Consider the following 17,350-nt stretch of genomic DNA (forward strand, 5'->3'; position numbering starts at 1 on the left):
TAATGGTGGGGGAAGCAGCTGTTCTTGAGCCTGTTGGTGCACATATTTAAGCTTTTGTATCTTCTGCCTGACAGAAGTGATTGGAAGAGATTATAACCATGGTGGAAGGGATCTTTGAGGATGCTGGCTGCCATTCCGGAGCACCAAGAAGTGTAGGTGGTGTCAATGGATGGAAGGTTGGTTTGCGTGTTGGATTGGGCTGCGTTCATAACACTCTATTAGTTTCTGGGCAGTATGGTCCTGGGTAGAATGTTGCCATATCAAGCTGTGATGCATCCAGATAGAATGCTTTCTATGGTGCATCTATAAAACCTGGTGCCGAACTTCCTTAGACTCCTGAGGAAGAGGTGGTGTTGTTGTGTCTTCTTGATCATCACTTTAAAGTGCGTGGTCCAGAGCAGATTGTTGATGCATTTGACCATCTTCACTTCATTTCAGCTCAGCTCCACTGATGTTGATAGTGGCAAATCCTCTTCTTTGCTTACTGACGTTGATGATCAGCTGACTATTGAGGGAGAGATTGATATTGTTACACCATGACACCAAACATACACTCTCTCTCTCTCTTGTATTCTGTCTCATCATGGTTTGATATTCGGCCTACGTTAATGGTGTCATCAACAAACTTGCAGATAGAATGGAGATGATATTTGGCTACACAGTCATAAGTGTACAGGGAGTACAGTATGAGGATATTTTCATTTCCATGCAAGTTAATTAAAAAACAAAATCAAGGAAGGCTATCTGGAAAAGTGTAAAGTCTCAAGGAATAAAATAGTTAAAAACTAAGAAATTTGAAACTGATAAACTTAAATTTACTTCCTTGAAAAAAGGACTGATAAAATGTACAATTATTCATGTGCATAGGCAAAGTCCTATTCAGTGGACCAAGTTTTAGATTCTTGGCAAAGGATGGAAACTGAGGAGTGATATAATGGCTTAGAAAATCTTCACCTGAGTGTATAAAAAAAAGAGTGTTGAGACAGAACATAAATGATGGCAACAAATGGCAAATAATCTCTCACCATTAAATGGCATTTAGACATTAAAACCCCAATCACTGGCACTTCTGTCACAGCTCATGGCCCTTATCCACAAACCTGCAAGAAGACTCCTTCATTTAGCTCTCATGATAAGGAGAATCTCATTTGATATGAACCGCTGACTACTGCACAAAAATCTTATTTTCAGCATAATTTTCCTTTCATGAGGGTTTGCGGCCAGACATCCAAAAAAATTGTGTATCAGATACTTTGGCCAAAAAGTATGCCCACTTCTCTAGATTGATCTTCCCCCATCATCTCCTTCCCACTTCATGGTGATGTTAAAGACCTCTATTAACATGCCCCATTATCTCCACCCCCATAACACAAAATTAGCAGTAAAATACCAGGATACGGGTTGAGCCATTTAGGACACCCAGAGAGTGGAGAGCCTGTGGAATTCTCTGCCACAGAAAATAGCTGAAGCTTAACCATTGAGAAGGAGTTATACATACTTCTTAGGGCTAAAGGAATTAAAGATATGGGGAGAAAGCAAGAACTGGATTTAAATGATTAGCCACATTTGTACTGAATGGCAGAGCAGGCTTGACGGGCTGAATGGCCTACTCCTGCCCTCATGTTCTAAGTTTCTATGATTAACTTTTGGAAAGTTATTTGCATACAAGTTGGAGATTTAATGACAATGCAGTCGTTTTATGGTCACATTTATTGGCCGGCATGGTGGCTCAATAGTTAGCACTGCTGCCTCTCAGCAGCAGGGCCCCGGGTTCAATTCCTGCCCTGGGGGACTGTGCGCGTGGAGTTTGCACATTCTCCTCATGTCTGTGTGGGTTTCCTCCAGGTGCTCTGGCTTCCTTCCACTGTCCAAAGATGTGCACATCAGGTGAATTGGCTAAACTAAACTGCCAATAGAGCTAGGCGCATTAGTCAGAGTGAAATGGGTATGGGTGGGATACTCTTGAGTGGGAGGGTCGGTGTGCACTTGTTGGGCCAAATGGCCTGTTTCCACATTGTGGGGAATCTAATCTATAAACACAAGATGTTTATTCCAGATACAGACAATTGATCTAGATTCCCAATCATCCAGAGAGATTTGGTCATCACACTTCCAGATTATTAGTCTAGGCTTCTGGAGTACTAATGCAATTGCAATCACAAAGTACCACATCCATTTTCTTGTCTTAAGGAACTTAATTTCCTGTATGAAAAAAACACAATCATTTTTCTGAGTGGTAAAGCATCAAGCTTTAGCTGACTACTTGCCTATGCAGAAACTCAATTACATAAGTGGATGTTTATTACAGAATTGAAGACTAGTTGTGACAAAGCAGTCATTAATGTTATAATAAAAGTTGATGACATTGTAAAGATTGCAGCTCAAATACTTTGTAATTGCTGAAGAATTCAGAGATCAGATATTTGTAATAATCTTAATATGATTTCAAAACAGTTTAACTGAAGGTGGCAAACGTTTTGTGCAATGACCATGACAATTAGATTCTTCTACAAGCCATACAATACTAGGTGAAGTCCTGCAGGATTTACCATTGATATTGCTGGTGATCAAAGTGCTAAATTGCAACTTAAGAGAGCCACCCAAAAGTTAATAACTAAACTAATCTCTACACAGTATAATTTCCTCACCCTCCTTTCTAGCAATACAATCAACACAGGGATACAATTACTATTATCAGATATTGTTTCATGGTTTACATCCATGAAATTCACAGGAAATTCATTTTTATTCAATTTTTTTTTTATCTATGCCATGACATGGAAAAACTTGCTGTAGTAGTTTGATACAAGAGAGTTGCTTGCTAGGTAATTTTGAAGGGCAATTTAGAGTTACCCACATTGCTGCAAGCTATAAGTAGACCAAAGACAGGGAGGAATGGCAAATTTTCTTCCCTGAAGGATGAGTGATAAATAGTAAGATTTTTTTCATGAACAGAGAATTGTACAATAACTTTACAGAATTGCAGAAACATTGTGGTGCAAAGACTCATGGTGACTGCTTTGTCTTTCCAAAAAAAAAATGTCATGACCTAGAGTCACCGTCTTGCCCATTTCTCATAACCTTGCAGACTGGATAATTTAAACAGAAACAAGATCCTCTTGAATTCCTCAACAGAACACCACTTCAAAGGAGTGCATTCCAGACTCAAACAACAGTGAAAATGTTATTTCTCAAATCACGTTTGCTTCTTTGAAAAATAAAAAAATCCATACACTAATTTTTGATTCCTTGGCCCCATATACTCTTTCCAGCCTTCTCATAATTTTGAAAACTTCTGTCAGATCTCCACTTAGCCTTCTTCTGTCCATGAACAGTCTCAACATCTTCTATCTATCTCCGTTGGTGAAGTTTCTGAACGCAAATGCATTCCATTTTCCTGCAATGCTGGCTCTTGGAATCTATATACATTCCTCCAGCTGAGGTCTAACCAATGTTAAACAAGTTCAGCACCAACTCCTCATGCTTGTCCTTGATGTGCACATGATGAAAACCTTGGGTACTGTATGCTTTATTAATTTCTCTCTTTACTCATTTTACCACGCTCAATCTGTGCGCATACATGTAGGTCCTCTGTGCCTGCAACCTCTTTAGAATTGTACCCGTTATCTTAAACCACCTGTTCATGTTCTTACCAAATGTATCACCTCACAATTTTAACAACTGCAATGGGCTAGCAATAAACACGACAATTTGACAGGCCAGACTGGTTTATAGGCTCAACATGTTTTACTTTTACAACATCGGATTTGTTTAGTTCTTGGATTTTGTAATTACTGTAACTGCCAGTGATCCTACCCATAGTACTTGGCATGCATGACAATTCAGTGGGCAGCCTGAATTGTTAAGCTGGTAAATGTCATTGCATCCATCTCATGCGACAGCATGTTCACTTTGCTAGCCTTCAAAAATCAGGATGTGGTTGCTACTTTGATACTTGTGCACAGACTCCTTAGTGTTCACTTCGGCTTTGGTGAAGATAAAAATAAAATGCATTTTGAACATTAAATGCAGGCATAGGTAGTCATTAACTTTTCATTGTTCAGCAGTATCTAACTTTGCACATGCTTTGAAAACTTAAGTAACCAGATTTTCAAATACAGACTTGTGACCCAGACGGGGCTGAAATGGACAAAAATCTGGAAATGCTAAGTACTTGACAATTAGTTAGTTTTGCTACAGTACTTTTTTTTACTCAATGCCACTTTACTAGGATTGCAATTTTTAAAAAAGATTAAATCTTAGGCATTGCACTTATGAAACAAAAAAAATGTGCATACAGATGATTAGGACTGGATGTGTTAGATGTAAAAGATGCATTACAAAGATAGCTAAGTGCTATAGAAATCACTTGACAAGAGTACTTGCATCTTCAAGAATCAGAAATGTTCTTAACCACATTCATCATTCGCAGCTGTAAATACCAAAACTGAACTTAACTATAACAAGATATTGGGAATTAAACAAAATTACCAGAGTAGCCTTGACCACTCATTATACAAGTATTTCCAAAGTTGTAAAAGGTCTTTTTCACACTAATTTATAATTTAATTTGGTACCAAGAAGGAACATTTTATTCAAATGGAAGTCCCAACGTTTAGACAGCTCATTCCAATTTAAGTTCCATTCACCAGCTCCCTAGCAGTACTCACCACCAATTTCCTATCTGACAAAAAAAAGCTGATTAATTTTACATGAAAACCACATCTGAATTTCAAGTACATTTATATGGATGACTTACCCACAGGTAGTATGTAAATTGCAATGCAAAAATAGCTATTCCTTCATTATCAAATGAGCCTGCCACTGATCGTGATATATAGCCCGGTACAATAGCGATGAAGCAAGCAGCAAGTAGTCCTGCTCCTTGATTCCACAGCTCCTTAGTGAGAAGAAATGTCGATATTGATGTAAGACCACTGAACACAGGAGCTAGAAAGACACAGACATCCCGGATGTGGACTGTTATATGAAGCGTATTCAAAATCCAGTGTATACAGCCTGCTGTAACCATGAGGCCAGGATACACCTGCAAGAGAAGAAAAAAATAAATTTGTTAAATATAATGATTTTTTTTAAAGTTAATTAAATATCTCTTACCTAGGGATTTGTTAGTACATTCAAATACTTAAAAGCAAGCTATATAATTTAAAATATACTTTACAGCACAGTTCCTAAAGACATTGTAAAACTGAATCCATAATGAGAATACAAACACAATAAACATCCTAAGGTGTTTCACAGGAACAATCAGACAGAATTGACAGTAAAATGAGGTATTCTGACATTTGACTAAAATCCTGGCCAATGCTGCAGATTAAAGGATAAATAGAAGGAGAAAGAAATAGAGAAGTAGGTAGATTTGGCAAGAAATTCCAAGGCCTCAGTAATTAGTTAAACAATTGCCAATAGCATGGCAAAGGAAATGGAATAGAATGAATAAATTTGTGGGGTTACTTGAATCAAAAGGGAATTTCAACTACTTATTTTGAAATACCAAACATCTCAGGGCATAGTCACTGTTGACGATGGTACTGACCTCAGATTAGAGACCACAATTCAGAGTGAATCAAAGGTTTTTTGGAGTGAGCACAGAGGTTCCCACTTAGGAGCTAAACGTGTGCTCATCTCCCTACTCAGCAGCTAAAACTACTTCCTGGGTGAGACATAACCTGGAAACATTAAAATGGGGTCACAATGGGGAAAAGGTTTGGGAAACACCCGAGTTATACTGGTCAGTGCACTTGTACACAAAACAATATCTCATTCCTCCATCCCATAACCTCTGACCTGAAACAGATGCATACGGTGGTTAACATTCAACATATGATCAAAATGTATCTTTAAAATTCCATCCACTATTTGAGAAACATTTGACAAACAAATTCATAGAATCTTGACAGTGTGGAAACAGGCCATTCTGCTCTACAGTCCACACCGAACCTTCAAAGAATAACCCATTCGCCTACCCTGTTACTCTATATTTACCCATAACTAATGCACTTAACCTACACATCCCTGAACACTATGAGCAATTCAGCATGGCCAATTCACCTAACCTGCGCATCTTTGGATTGAGAGGTGAAACAGGAGCACTTGGAGTAAACCCACGCAGACACAAGGAGAATGTGCAAACTCCACACAGACAGTTGCTCGATGCTGGAATCGAACCCGTATCTCTGGCGCTATGAGGCGGCAGTGCTAACTACTGAGCCACCATTCTGCCCTATTGTAGACTTCCTGTATGCCATTTAATTCCAACAGCTTCACATACTGAAAGCTTCATGCTTCGGTATGTCAAGCAGTCAGATCAAACTGACAAACATAATGCCAGATTTGGAATTAACATGAAGGAGCAATCTTGAAAATATATACCAGGCTCCTGCATTTTGCCTTCCACAGATTTCAATTTTTCTTCTGGCATATACCATGTCTCTCAAAAGTTTACTCAAACACATTCCTTCTGTAATCACATTTTGGAACACTTCTTAAGAATGTACTTTTAAAAAAAAACTACTAAAGAAAGACATTTTATGGAAACTTTTCATTTTGCATTCATCAGGGCAATCAGAAAGCTATAAAGAGAATTCAAACAAAAACTAAAGTCAAAATTAAACAGGTTATGCAATTTTTTGTAAAAAAACATTCTATTTTTAAAATAGGATCACTGGACTCAAAATGTTCACTGCTTTCTCTCCACAGATGCTGGGCCAGAATTTCTTCATCACTGTGTTTTGGTTGAGTTAAAAAAAAGTACTAAATTTGCATATTATAACAGTAAACAGCTGATGAGAACGTACAAATTAGGCAGTTCAATATTTGTTTAAGCAGTGGGCACACCAAACATGTGAATGAAAGTTACAAAGCAGGAGTTTCTACACATATTAAACTCCCAAATGCCATTTTGAAAACACCTTCTCATATAGTAGACACGAGGTAAACGGAACACAGTACATTGCATTGCAGCTGCAGGATAAAGTGACTTTACTATCTTAAGAGATATACAGGGTTTTAAACTGTGTCACTATTGTATTTTTTCCCCAAGTTTTTGAATTGAAATCAGCTAACATTCCACTAGAAAGCAATCGTTGCCAGGCTATCTGTATTCACAGCTTAAGCAGTTCGCTTTAGAGCAGGAGCAGAGGCCTAAAAAGCAGGTTGCTTCATCATTTAAGTGTTTGGTGGATAAAAAAATACTACTTTAAATTTACTGAAATTCATTACGTTCCTCAAAGTTAGATTTTCATTTCTGAAGTTGTTGTCAGAATGCCACTATATAAGTGTGCGATATTGTGTTATAGGTTATCTTTATTAACTCACTCACTAGCTCGCTATACTCATTAATACGCAGTTCCTGTTCATTCATTCATAACCTTTTACTAAATCGTTATTTACTATAACATAGTTTTATTCATTCATAAAACTGCTGTTCTGCAGTATATTTTACTATCCAAAATTTAAAACAACCCTTCCTGATCAAAACAACTCTTTTAAACCAATTACTGCATTCTTATACCTTATCAGCCCTTGCCATAAGTAGTGTTTACCTCTGAATAAGTGTAGCATACAGAATAATACTATCCCCGTTAAGTTTATAAGACTAATCAGCCCTTACCAAAATCTCCTGGACCTGAAGAGATTCCAATTAGTGTGTACTTGTTAAATACCTTTTAACTGGGCCATTATCCCTTTAAGAAACTGACAAAACAGCACTTCCATGAAATTGCATCAATGAATGAAATTCACACCAGCAAACAGTAAATGAATCTCACAACCCAGCCGCAGTAATGAGTTTAATATCCTTTATTAAGTACGGCTCCAATTTCTAACTTACTTAGAGCATATAGGCCTAATATTTCTACTAACATTTACTAATTTAAAAGACAAAAAGGACTAATACCTCTTAATTATGCATGCAGACTAGACAGGCATTCTCAATCCCACCAGAAGTAGCAGCCAGCACATTTTAACCTATCTCTAGTCTTCGAGGACAGAAGCCCTTGAAACCTTTGTGTACTACCGATACAACGATGTAACACCATAGGAATGAAATTTTAATATTTGTAATATGTGTATAAAGAGGGTCTTGTAAGAACTATATTTCGGGATTCTATTGTTGCCGCCTCAAACTTGTGCAGCAATTGCTGATTAAGAAAAAGAGGCTATTTTCACCAGTCACTAAGTCTGGCTGTTATTTGAGCACGATCCCACATAAGTAAGGATGCATTCGTACAGATATTTATATGCCCAAGATACACTTTGGTGCACAAAACACACTTGAGTGTTCACAGTGTACGATGGCGCTGCTCAAGATTCAATTAACCACACATTTTAACGTTGATCTTCTAATGTGCTGGTATGTCTGCATATACAGCTATAATAGTCAGCAATTATGGTGAAAAGACCAAGCTTTTCAGTAACAAGCAATTTGCTAAAATATAAATAGCCATTCTTTACACCTAATTTACAACACAAATTAGGGTAGCTGTTGTTTCTCAACCGGCCTGCATAAAACACAGGTGGTTTTGACAGCAAATGACAGCCATGGACTCTCAGTATTACACAGAATTTATAGCACAGAGGTTTGTCAATGTGGCAAGACTGTTTTTGTTTCTTTTGAGCCTCAACCCATCAACGCTCTAACTCATCCATAGAGCCTTGCATTTTCTCTGCCTTCCAAGCTCATCCCTAAAATGCATTATAGATATGCCTCAGCTTATCAAGGCTCATTCCATATTCTCACTGATCTTTTCCTGACCTTATTAGATTTGTTGAAAACCATCTTATATTGATGGTCTATGGTTTAATTGTCCCCAAGTACTAAGTCTACTTAAATTTAAGATCTCTAATAGACCTCCCACGTCTTCCTTCAAATATAAATAACTTTCTAGTCTGCTCCAAAGCCTCTATAACAAACACAGAAGAAAATCAGCAGGTCCAGCAGCATTTGCAAGGAGAAACAAAGTGAACACGGAGTCTAACTGAAGTCTTGCTTTAGAAGAAATCACACTGGACTCAAAATGTCAACTCTCTTGCATTCCACAGATCCTACCAAATCTGAGTTTTTCCAGTAGTTTGTGTGTTTGTTTCAGACTTCCAGCATCTGAAGTTTTCTGCTGTTATTTCAAAAGGTTTTAATAATGTGGCTACAAGAATTGTAAACAATAGACTCTGGCCTAAACAAGGTAGAGTGCATTTTTTATGAATACAACTCTTGAAGAGTATACCTGCTTGATCACTGGAAGCTCTTTTGGATAGAAGTGACCTGTACAAGAAGGATGGATTTCACCTAAATTGGAAGGGGACTAATATACTGGCAAATAGCTTTACTAGAGCTGCTCGGGAGCATTTAAACTAGTAAGGAGTGGGGTGGGACCAGGGAGATAGTGAGGAAAGAGATTAATCTGAGACTGGTACAGTTGAGTAAAGAAGCAAGATAAACAAACAAACAAACAAACAAACAATCAGGGCAGGCAGGGACAAGATAAGACTGATAAATTAAACTGCATTTATTTCAATGCAAGAAGCCAGGGAAGGCAGACGAACTCAGGGCATGGTTAATAACTTAGGACTGGGATATCATAGCAATTACAGAAACATGGCTGAGGGATGGGCAGGACTGGCAGCTTAATGTTCCAGGATACAAATGCTTCGGGAAGGACAGAATGGGAGGCAAGAGAGGAGGGGGTGTGGCATTTCTGATAAGGGATAGCATTACAACTGTACTGAGGCAGGATATTCCTAGAAATACATCCAGGGAAGTTATTTGGGTGGAACTGAGAAATAAGAAAAGGATGATCACCTTATTGGGATTGTATTATAGAGCTCCCCCTCCCCCCAATTGAGAGGGAAATTGAGAAACAAATTTGCAACAAGATCTCCATTATCTATAAGAATAATAGGGTGGTTATGGTTGGACATTTTAACTTTCCAAACATAGACTGCCATAGTGTTAAGGGTTTAGATGGAGAGAATTTGTTAAGTGTGTACAAGAAAATTTTCTGATTCAGTGTAAAACTTGACCTACTCTTGGGAAATAAGGCAGGGCAGGTGACGGAGGTGTCAGTGGGGGAGCACTTTGGGGTCAGCGACCATAATTCTGTTAGTTTTAAAATAGTGGTGGAAAAGGATAGACCAGATCTAAAAGTTGATGTTCTAAATCGGAAGACAGCCAATTTTGACAGTATTAGGCAAGAATTTTCAAAAGCTGACTGGGCACAGATGCTTGCAGGTAAAGGGACAGCTGGAAAATGGGAAGCCTTCAGAAATGAGATAATGAGAGTCCAGAGAAAGTATATTCTTGTTAGGGTGAAAGGAAAGGTATAGGGAATGCTGAATGCCTAAAGAATTTGAGGGTTTGGTTAAGAAAAAGAAAGGAAACATATGTCAGGTATAGACAGGAGAGATTGAGTGAATCCTTAAAAGAGCATAAAGGCAGTAGGAGTATACTTAAGAGAGAGATCAGGAGGGCAAAAAGGGGACATGAGATAGCTTTGGCAAATAGAGGTAAGGAGAATCCAAAGAGTTTTTACAAATATATTAAAGGACAAAAGCGTAACTAGGGAGAGAATAGGGCCCCTCAAAGATCATTAAGCCTTTGTGTGGAGCCGCAGGAGATGGGACAGATACTAATCGAGTATTTTGCATGAGTATGGAAAGGGCATAGAAGATATAGATGGTGAAATCTTGAAAAATGTCCATATTACAGAGGAGGGAGTGCTAGATGTCTTGAAATGCAAAAAAGTGGACAAATCCCCAGGACCTGATCAGGTGTACCTATAACTCTGTGGGAAACTAGGGAAGTGATTGCTGGGCCTCTTCCTGAGACATTTGTATCATCGATAGTCACAGGTTGAGGTGCCGGTACATTGCAGATTGCCCACTGTTTAAGAAAGGTGGGAAGGACAAGCCAAGGAACTATAGACCATTGAGCCTGATGTCGGTGGTGGGAAAGTTGATGGAGCGAATCGTGAGGGACAGGATGTACATGTATTTGGAAAGGTAAGGACTGATTGGGGATAGTCAACGTGGCTTTGTTTGTGGGAAATCATGTCTCACAAACTTGATTGAATTTTTTGAAGTAACAAAAAGGATTGATGAGGGCAGAGCGATGGATGTGATCAAATGGACTTTAGTAAGGTGTTCGACAAGGTTCCCCACGGGAGACTGGTTATGAATGTTTGATCTCATGGAATACAGGGAGAACTAGCCATTTGGATACAGAACTGGCTCAAAGGTAAAGACAGAGGGTGGTGATGGTGGGTTGCTTTTCAGACTGGAGGCCTGTGACCAGTGGAGTGCCACAAGGATCGGTGCTGGGTCCACTACTTTTTATCATTTAAATAAAATGACTAGATGTGAGCATAGGAAGTATAATTAGTAAGTTTGCAGAGGACACCAAAACTGGAGGGGTAGTGGACAGTGAAGAAGGTTACCTCTGATTATAATGAGATCTTAATCAGATGGACCAATGGCCTGAGAAGTGGCAGGTGGAGTTTGATTTAGATAAATGTGAGATGTGCATTTTGGGAAAGCAAATCTTAGCAGGACTTATACACTTAATGGTATGGACCTGGGGAGTGTTGCTGAACAGAGACCGTGGATTGCAGGTTCATAGCTCCTCGAAAGTGGAGTTGCAGGTAGATAGGACAGTGAAGGTGACGTTTGGTATGCTTTCCTTTATTGGTCAGAATATTGAGAACAGGAGTTGGGAGGTCATGTTGCAGCTGTACAGGTCATTGGTTAGGCCACTGTTGGAATATTGTGTGCAATTCTGGTCTCCTTCCTATCGGAAAGATGTTGTGAAGCTTGAAAGGGTTCAGAATAGATATACAAGGATTTTGCCAGGGTTGGAGGATTTGAGCTATAGGGAGAGATTGAACAGGCTAGTGCTGTTTTTCCTAGATTGTCAGAGGCTGAGGGGTGGCCTCAGAGAGGTTTATAAAATCATGAGGGGCACGGATAGGGTAAACAGACAAAGTCTTTTACAGAACTAGAGGGCATAGGTTTTGGGTGAGAGGAGAAAGATATGAGAGAGACCTAAGGGGCACCTTTTTCACTCGAGGGTGGTACGTGTATGGAATGAGCTGCCAGAGGAAATGGTGGAAGCTGGTACAATTGCAACATTTAAAAGGCATCTGGATGGGTATATGAATTGGAAGGGTTTGGAGGGATATGAGCTGGGTGCTGGCAGGTGGGACTAGATTGGGTTGGGATATCTGGTTGGCATAGACAAGTTGGACCAAAGGGTCAGTTTCCATGCTATACATCTATATGACTATGACTGATTTGCTTTTCGAATTGCTTTATTAACTTACATTACTATTTTGTGATCTGCATATGTGTACTGCCAAAATCTCTTTGCTCATCTACCTCATACATTCTAAATAACGGGAACTTTTTTCCTCACCAAAATGTAGTATCTAATTCTTCAGCCAATTAAAATAAACTTGCACAACAGGCGTACAAATTTAGTTGTTGCATTTTTTAAGAGCCTGGTTGGGATGTTGCTACAGGTCTGAATGAATTTGCAGCAACTTTTAGTAATGATCTGCTTTAGAGCAAAAACAGTAGCATAGATCATGTTTTGAAGCATCAAGTAAAAGTCTTTGTACATGTGGTACAACTGCGATACTTAGTTTACAGGATTCCCTCCTAATGACACTTTTTCTCAAAAGTAATCTTGTAAAGTAGGTGAGATAACAGCAAGTGTGCAATTGGAAAATGCAAAGTTAAGATCTCGTGGCACTTGAAATGTCTACACTAAGGCTGAAAATTGTTGGCTTATTTGGGGGATGAAGGTAAATAAAGCTTAAGATCTTTCCCCCCTCATGAAATACTTCTTCGATATAAAATTGATTAAAATGTTTGAGAAAATGTACAATATTTTCACTGGGTAGTCATCCAGTCGAGTCTCCTTTGTTACTTGGCTTCCTCAATTAACGTTTACACTGTAAACAGCACAGTTGAAACATTACAACACTTAGAGCTATTTTAAATCCAAGTGTCTTCAGACAACCATGATATAGAGTGGGACAATTGAATACCAAACATTCATAGGATCAATGACCACTGGAATAGCTTTCAGGTCAGTGTGAGGAATTCCCTTGTTTGGCAGGTGCCCTTCCAGGACACATCAGTTATTCATTTTAAATGCAAATGCACCGAATGACAGTACAACACTAGAAGAACACTAACTGCACATGTACTGGAGGAGCTGGTACTGGCAAAGCAGGAGTTTTTGATTCTTGAGGCACCGTGGTAATGTCTCTACCTCTGGGTGAGGAGGCACAAATTAAATTTCCACCAGATGCAAAGGTATGGAAGAACATCACATTTTACTCATCAATCTATCCAAAATGCTTAGTTGTTGGGCACTTGTGTTGCAGTGGTAGTGTCCCTCACTCTGAATCAGGAGACCCAGGCCCAACTGCTCCAGCGAGGTGTCATAACGACTCTAACGCCTGACTCTGTTTTGATGAGATCACCACTTTCAATGTACATGCGTAAATCAACTTTGCAACTGATATCAGTGAGCTTTGAAAGGAGTGAGACTGGCTCAAGACTTCAGCTTGACAAGAAAATAGTTAAAGAATTTCTAGTGACACAAAGTTTAAGAAAGTGAATTGTTTTAAACAGAAATAATCTGTTAAATTAGTGATTAAAACTTCATTCACGGGATGTGGGAGCAAGCATTTATTGCCCATCCCTGTTTCCCTTGAGAAAGTGGTGGGAGTTGCCTTTTTGAACTTTCGTGTCCCATTTGGAAGATAACCTCCACAATACTTAGGGAGAGTTCCAGAATTTTGACCCAGCAAAAATAAAGGAAAAAGTGGCTTGAAAGGAATTTCTGGTGATGGTGCACCAGATGGTGCTCTTGCCCTCTTAAATGGTACTGGGTTTAGAAGTCTTGGTGAATTTCAACATATTGCTTGAACTGTTATGTGCAAGACAACACTTTAAAACTGCAATTTGAAGCCAACCAAGTGGTCTTAAACCTGGAAGCTCTTTACAATGGTCCTCAAAATAACTGCTTCTACACTGCACCATAGACTAAAATCTCAGCAGTAAGCAGACATTCCCATTTAGACCTGTCTGTCCTTCGCAGGAAATCAGATTGACAGATGTTGGCATTTAACTGAATTTCAAATCATGTACTTTACATTATTTTCACAGTGATAATGATACACAAGGACAGATTGCAACTGAGCTGCATAACTCCATATGGCACACATGTCTTTTCTTCTAATTAGCAGAGGATGAAGGCAAGTCTGGAAAAACAAACCAAAGAGCAATATTGCTTGATTTTTGTGGTTCGGTGTGCTAACATACTAACTTTATTCTATTAGCTTTCTAATTATATTTTATGGTCTCACCCATGTGATTATTTACAGTCATAGAGTCATAGAGATGTACAGCATGGAAACAGACCCTTCAGTCCAACCCGTCCACGTCGACCAGATATCCCAACCCAATCTAGTCCCACCTGCCAGCACCCAGCCCATATCCCTCCAAACCGTTCCTATTCATTTACCCATCGAAATGCCTCTTAAATGTTGTAATTGTACCAGCCTCCACCACATCCTCTGGCAGCTCATTCCATACATGTACAACCCTATGCGTGAAAAAGTTGCCCCTTAGGTCTCTTTTATATTAGATTAGATTAGACTTACAGTGTGGAAACAGGCCCTTCGGCCCAACAAGTCCACACCGACCCGCCGAAGCGCAACCCACCCATACCCCTTACCTAACACTATGGGCAATTTAGCATGGCCAACTCACCTGACCCGCACATCTTTGTGACTGTGGGAGGAAACCGGAGCACCCGGAGGAAACCCACACAGACACGGGGAGAACGTGCAAACTCCACACAGTCAGTTGCCTGAGGCGGGAATTGAACCCAGGTCCCTGGCGCTGTGAGGCAGCAGTGCTAACCACTGTGCCACCGTGCCGCTATATCTTTCCCCTCTCACCCTAAACCTATGCCCTCTAGTTCTGGACTCCCCGACCCCAGAGAAAAGACTTTGTCTATTTATCCTATCCATGCCCCTCATAATTTTGTAAACCTCTATAAGGTCACCCCTCAGCCTCCGACGCTCCAGGGAAAACAGCCCCTGTCTGTTCAGCCTCTCCCTGTAGCTCAGATCCACCAACTCTGGCAACATCCTTGTAAATCTTTTCTGAACCCTTTCAAGTTTCACAACATCTTTCCGATAAGGAGACCAGAATTGCACGCAATATTCCAACAGTGGCCTAACCAATGTCCTGTACAGCCGCAACATGACCTCCCAACTCCTGTACTCAGTAGTCTGAGCAATAAAGGAAAGCATACCAAACGCCTTCTTCACTATTCTATCTACTTGCGACTCCACTTTCAAGGAGCTATGAACCTACACTCCAAGGTCTCTTTGTTCAGCAACACTCCCGAGGACATTACCATTAAGTGTATAAGTCCTGCTAAGATTTGCTTTCCCAAAATGCAGCAGCTCGCATTTATCTGAATTAAACTCCATCTGCCACTTCTCAGCCCATTGGCCCATCTGGTCCAGATCCTGTTGTAATCGGAGATAACCCTCTTCACTGTCCACTGCACCTCCAATTTTGGTGTCATCTGCAAACTTACTAACTGTACCTCTTATCCTCGCATCCAAACCATTTATATAAATGACAAAAAGTAGAGGGCCCAGCACCGATCCTTGTGGCACTCCACTGTTCACAGGCCTTCAGTCTGAAAAACAACCCTCTACCACCATCCTCTGTCTTCTACCTTTGAACCAGTTCTGTAGCCAAATGGCTAGTTCTCCCTATATTCCATGAGATCTAACCTTGCTAATCAGTCTCCCATGGGGAACCTTGTCGAATGCCTTACTGAAGTCCACATAGATCACAGCTACTGGTCTGCCCTCATCAATCTTCTTTGTTACTTCATCAAAAAACTCAAATCAAGTTTGTGAGACATGATTTCCCACGCACAGCCATGTTGACTATCCCGAATCAGTCCTTGCCTGTCCAAATACATGTACATCCTGGCCCTCAGGATTCCCTCCAACAACTTGTACTAGATACAGAATAACCTCTACTATCCGAACGAGATGGGCAGGGAGTATTTTGTTCGGGTAACTGATTGTGTGGATAACTGATTGTGCCGAGATCAGAATGGTATATTGCTTCCCAGGTGCCAGGATCAAGGAGGTCTCAGGGAGGGTGCAGAATGTTCTCAAGGCGGAGAGGGGCCAGCAGGTGGTCATTGTAAACATTGGAACCAATGACACAGGAAGGGAAAAGGTTGAGATTCTGAAGGGAGATGACAGAGAGTTAAGCAGGAATTTAAAAAGGAGGTCCTCGAGAGTAGTAATATCTGGATTACTCTCGGTGCTACAAGCTACTGAGGGCAGGAATAAGAGGATAGAGCAGATGAATGCATAGCTGAGGAGCTAATGTATGGGAGAAGGATTCACATTTCTGGATCAATGGAAGCTGTTTTGGGTAGAAGTGACCTGTACAAGAACAACAGATTGTACCTAAATTGGAAGGGGACTAATATACTGGCAGGGAGATTTGCTAGAGCTGCTTGGGGTGATTTAAACTAGTAAAGTGGGGAGGGGGTACCCAGGGAGATAGTGGGGAAAGATTTCAATTTGAGACCAGTACAGTTGAGACCAAAGGAGAGTCAAACAGTCAAGGCAGGCAGGGATAAAGCAGAGAACAAGATAAGACTGAAATTGAACTGCATTTATTTCAATGCAAAAGGCCTAATAGGGAAGATAGATGAACTCGGTGTGGTTAGGAACTTGGGACTGGGATATCATAGCAATTACAGAAACATGGCTCAGGGATGGACAGGACTGGCAGCTTAGTGTTCCAGGATACAAATGCTTCAGAAAGGACAGAAAGGGAGGCAGGAGAGGAGGGGGAGTGGCATTTTTGTCAAGGTATAGCATTGTAGCTGTACTGATAGAGGATATTCCTGGAAATACATTCAGGCAAGTTATTTGGGTGGAACTGATAAATAAGAAAGGGATGATAACCTTATTGGGATTGTATTATAGACACCCCAATAGTCAGAGGCAAATTGAGAAACAAACTTGTAAGGAGATCTCAGTTATCTATAAGAATAATAGGGTAGTTATGATTGGAGATTTTAACTTTCCAAAAATAGACTGGGACTGCCATAGTGTTGAGGGTTTAGATGGAGGGAATTTGTTAAGTGTGTCCAAAAATTTTTCTGATTCAGTATGTGGATGTACCTACTAGAGGTGTAAAACTTGACCTACTCTTGGGAAATAAGGCAGGGCAGGTGACTGAGGTGTCAGTGGCGGAACACTTTGGGGCC

At 40.1% G+C, this 17,350-nt stretch overlaps 1 protein-coding gene across 1 annotated transcript in view; it reads right to left on the reverse strand.

The window, feature by feature from the left end:
• The window catches only part of stt3b (STT3 oligosaccharyltransferase complex catalytic subunit B), a 117,091-nt gene that overhangs the window by 48,630 nt on the left and 51,111 nt on the right, over positions 1 to 17,350 (reverse strand). The window contains exon 3 of the mRNA XM_060849922.1: positions 4,760 to 5,047. Within this exon, the coding sequence (XP_060705905.1) occupies positions 4,760 to 5,047 (288 nt within the window). The remainder of the gene's footprint in view (positions 1 to 4,759; positions 5,048 to 17,350) is intronic.

Source organism: Hemiscyllium ocellatum, chromosome 34, assembly GCF_020745735.1.
Source record: "Hemiscyllium ocellatum isolate sHemOce1 chromosome 34, sHemOce1.pat.X.cur, whole genome shotgun sequence".
Taxonomy (NCBI): domain Eukaryota; kingdom Metazoa; phylum Chordata; class Chondrichthyes; order Orectolobiformes; family Hemiscylliidae; genus Hemiscyllium; species Hemiscyllium ocellatum.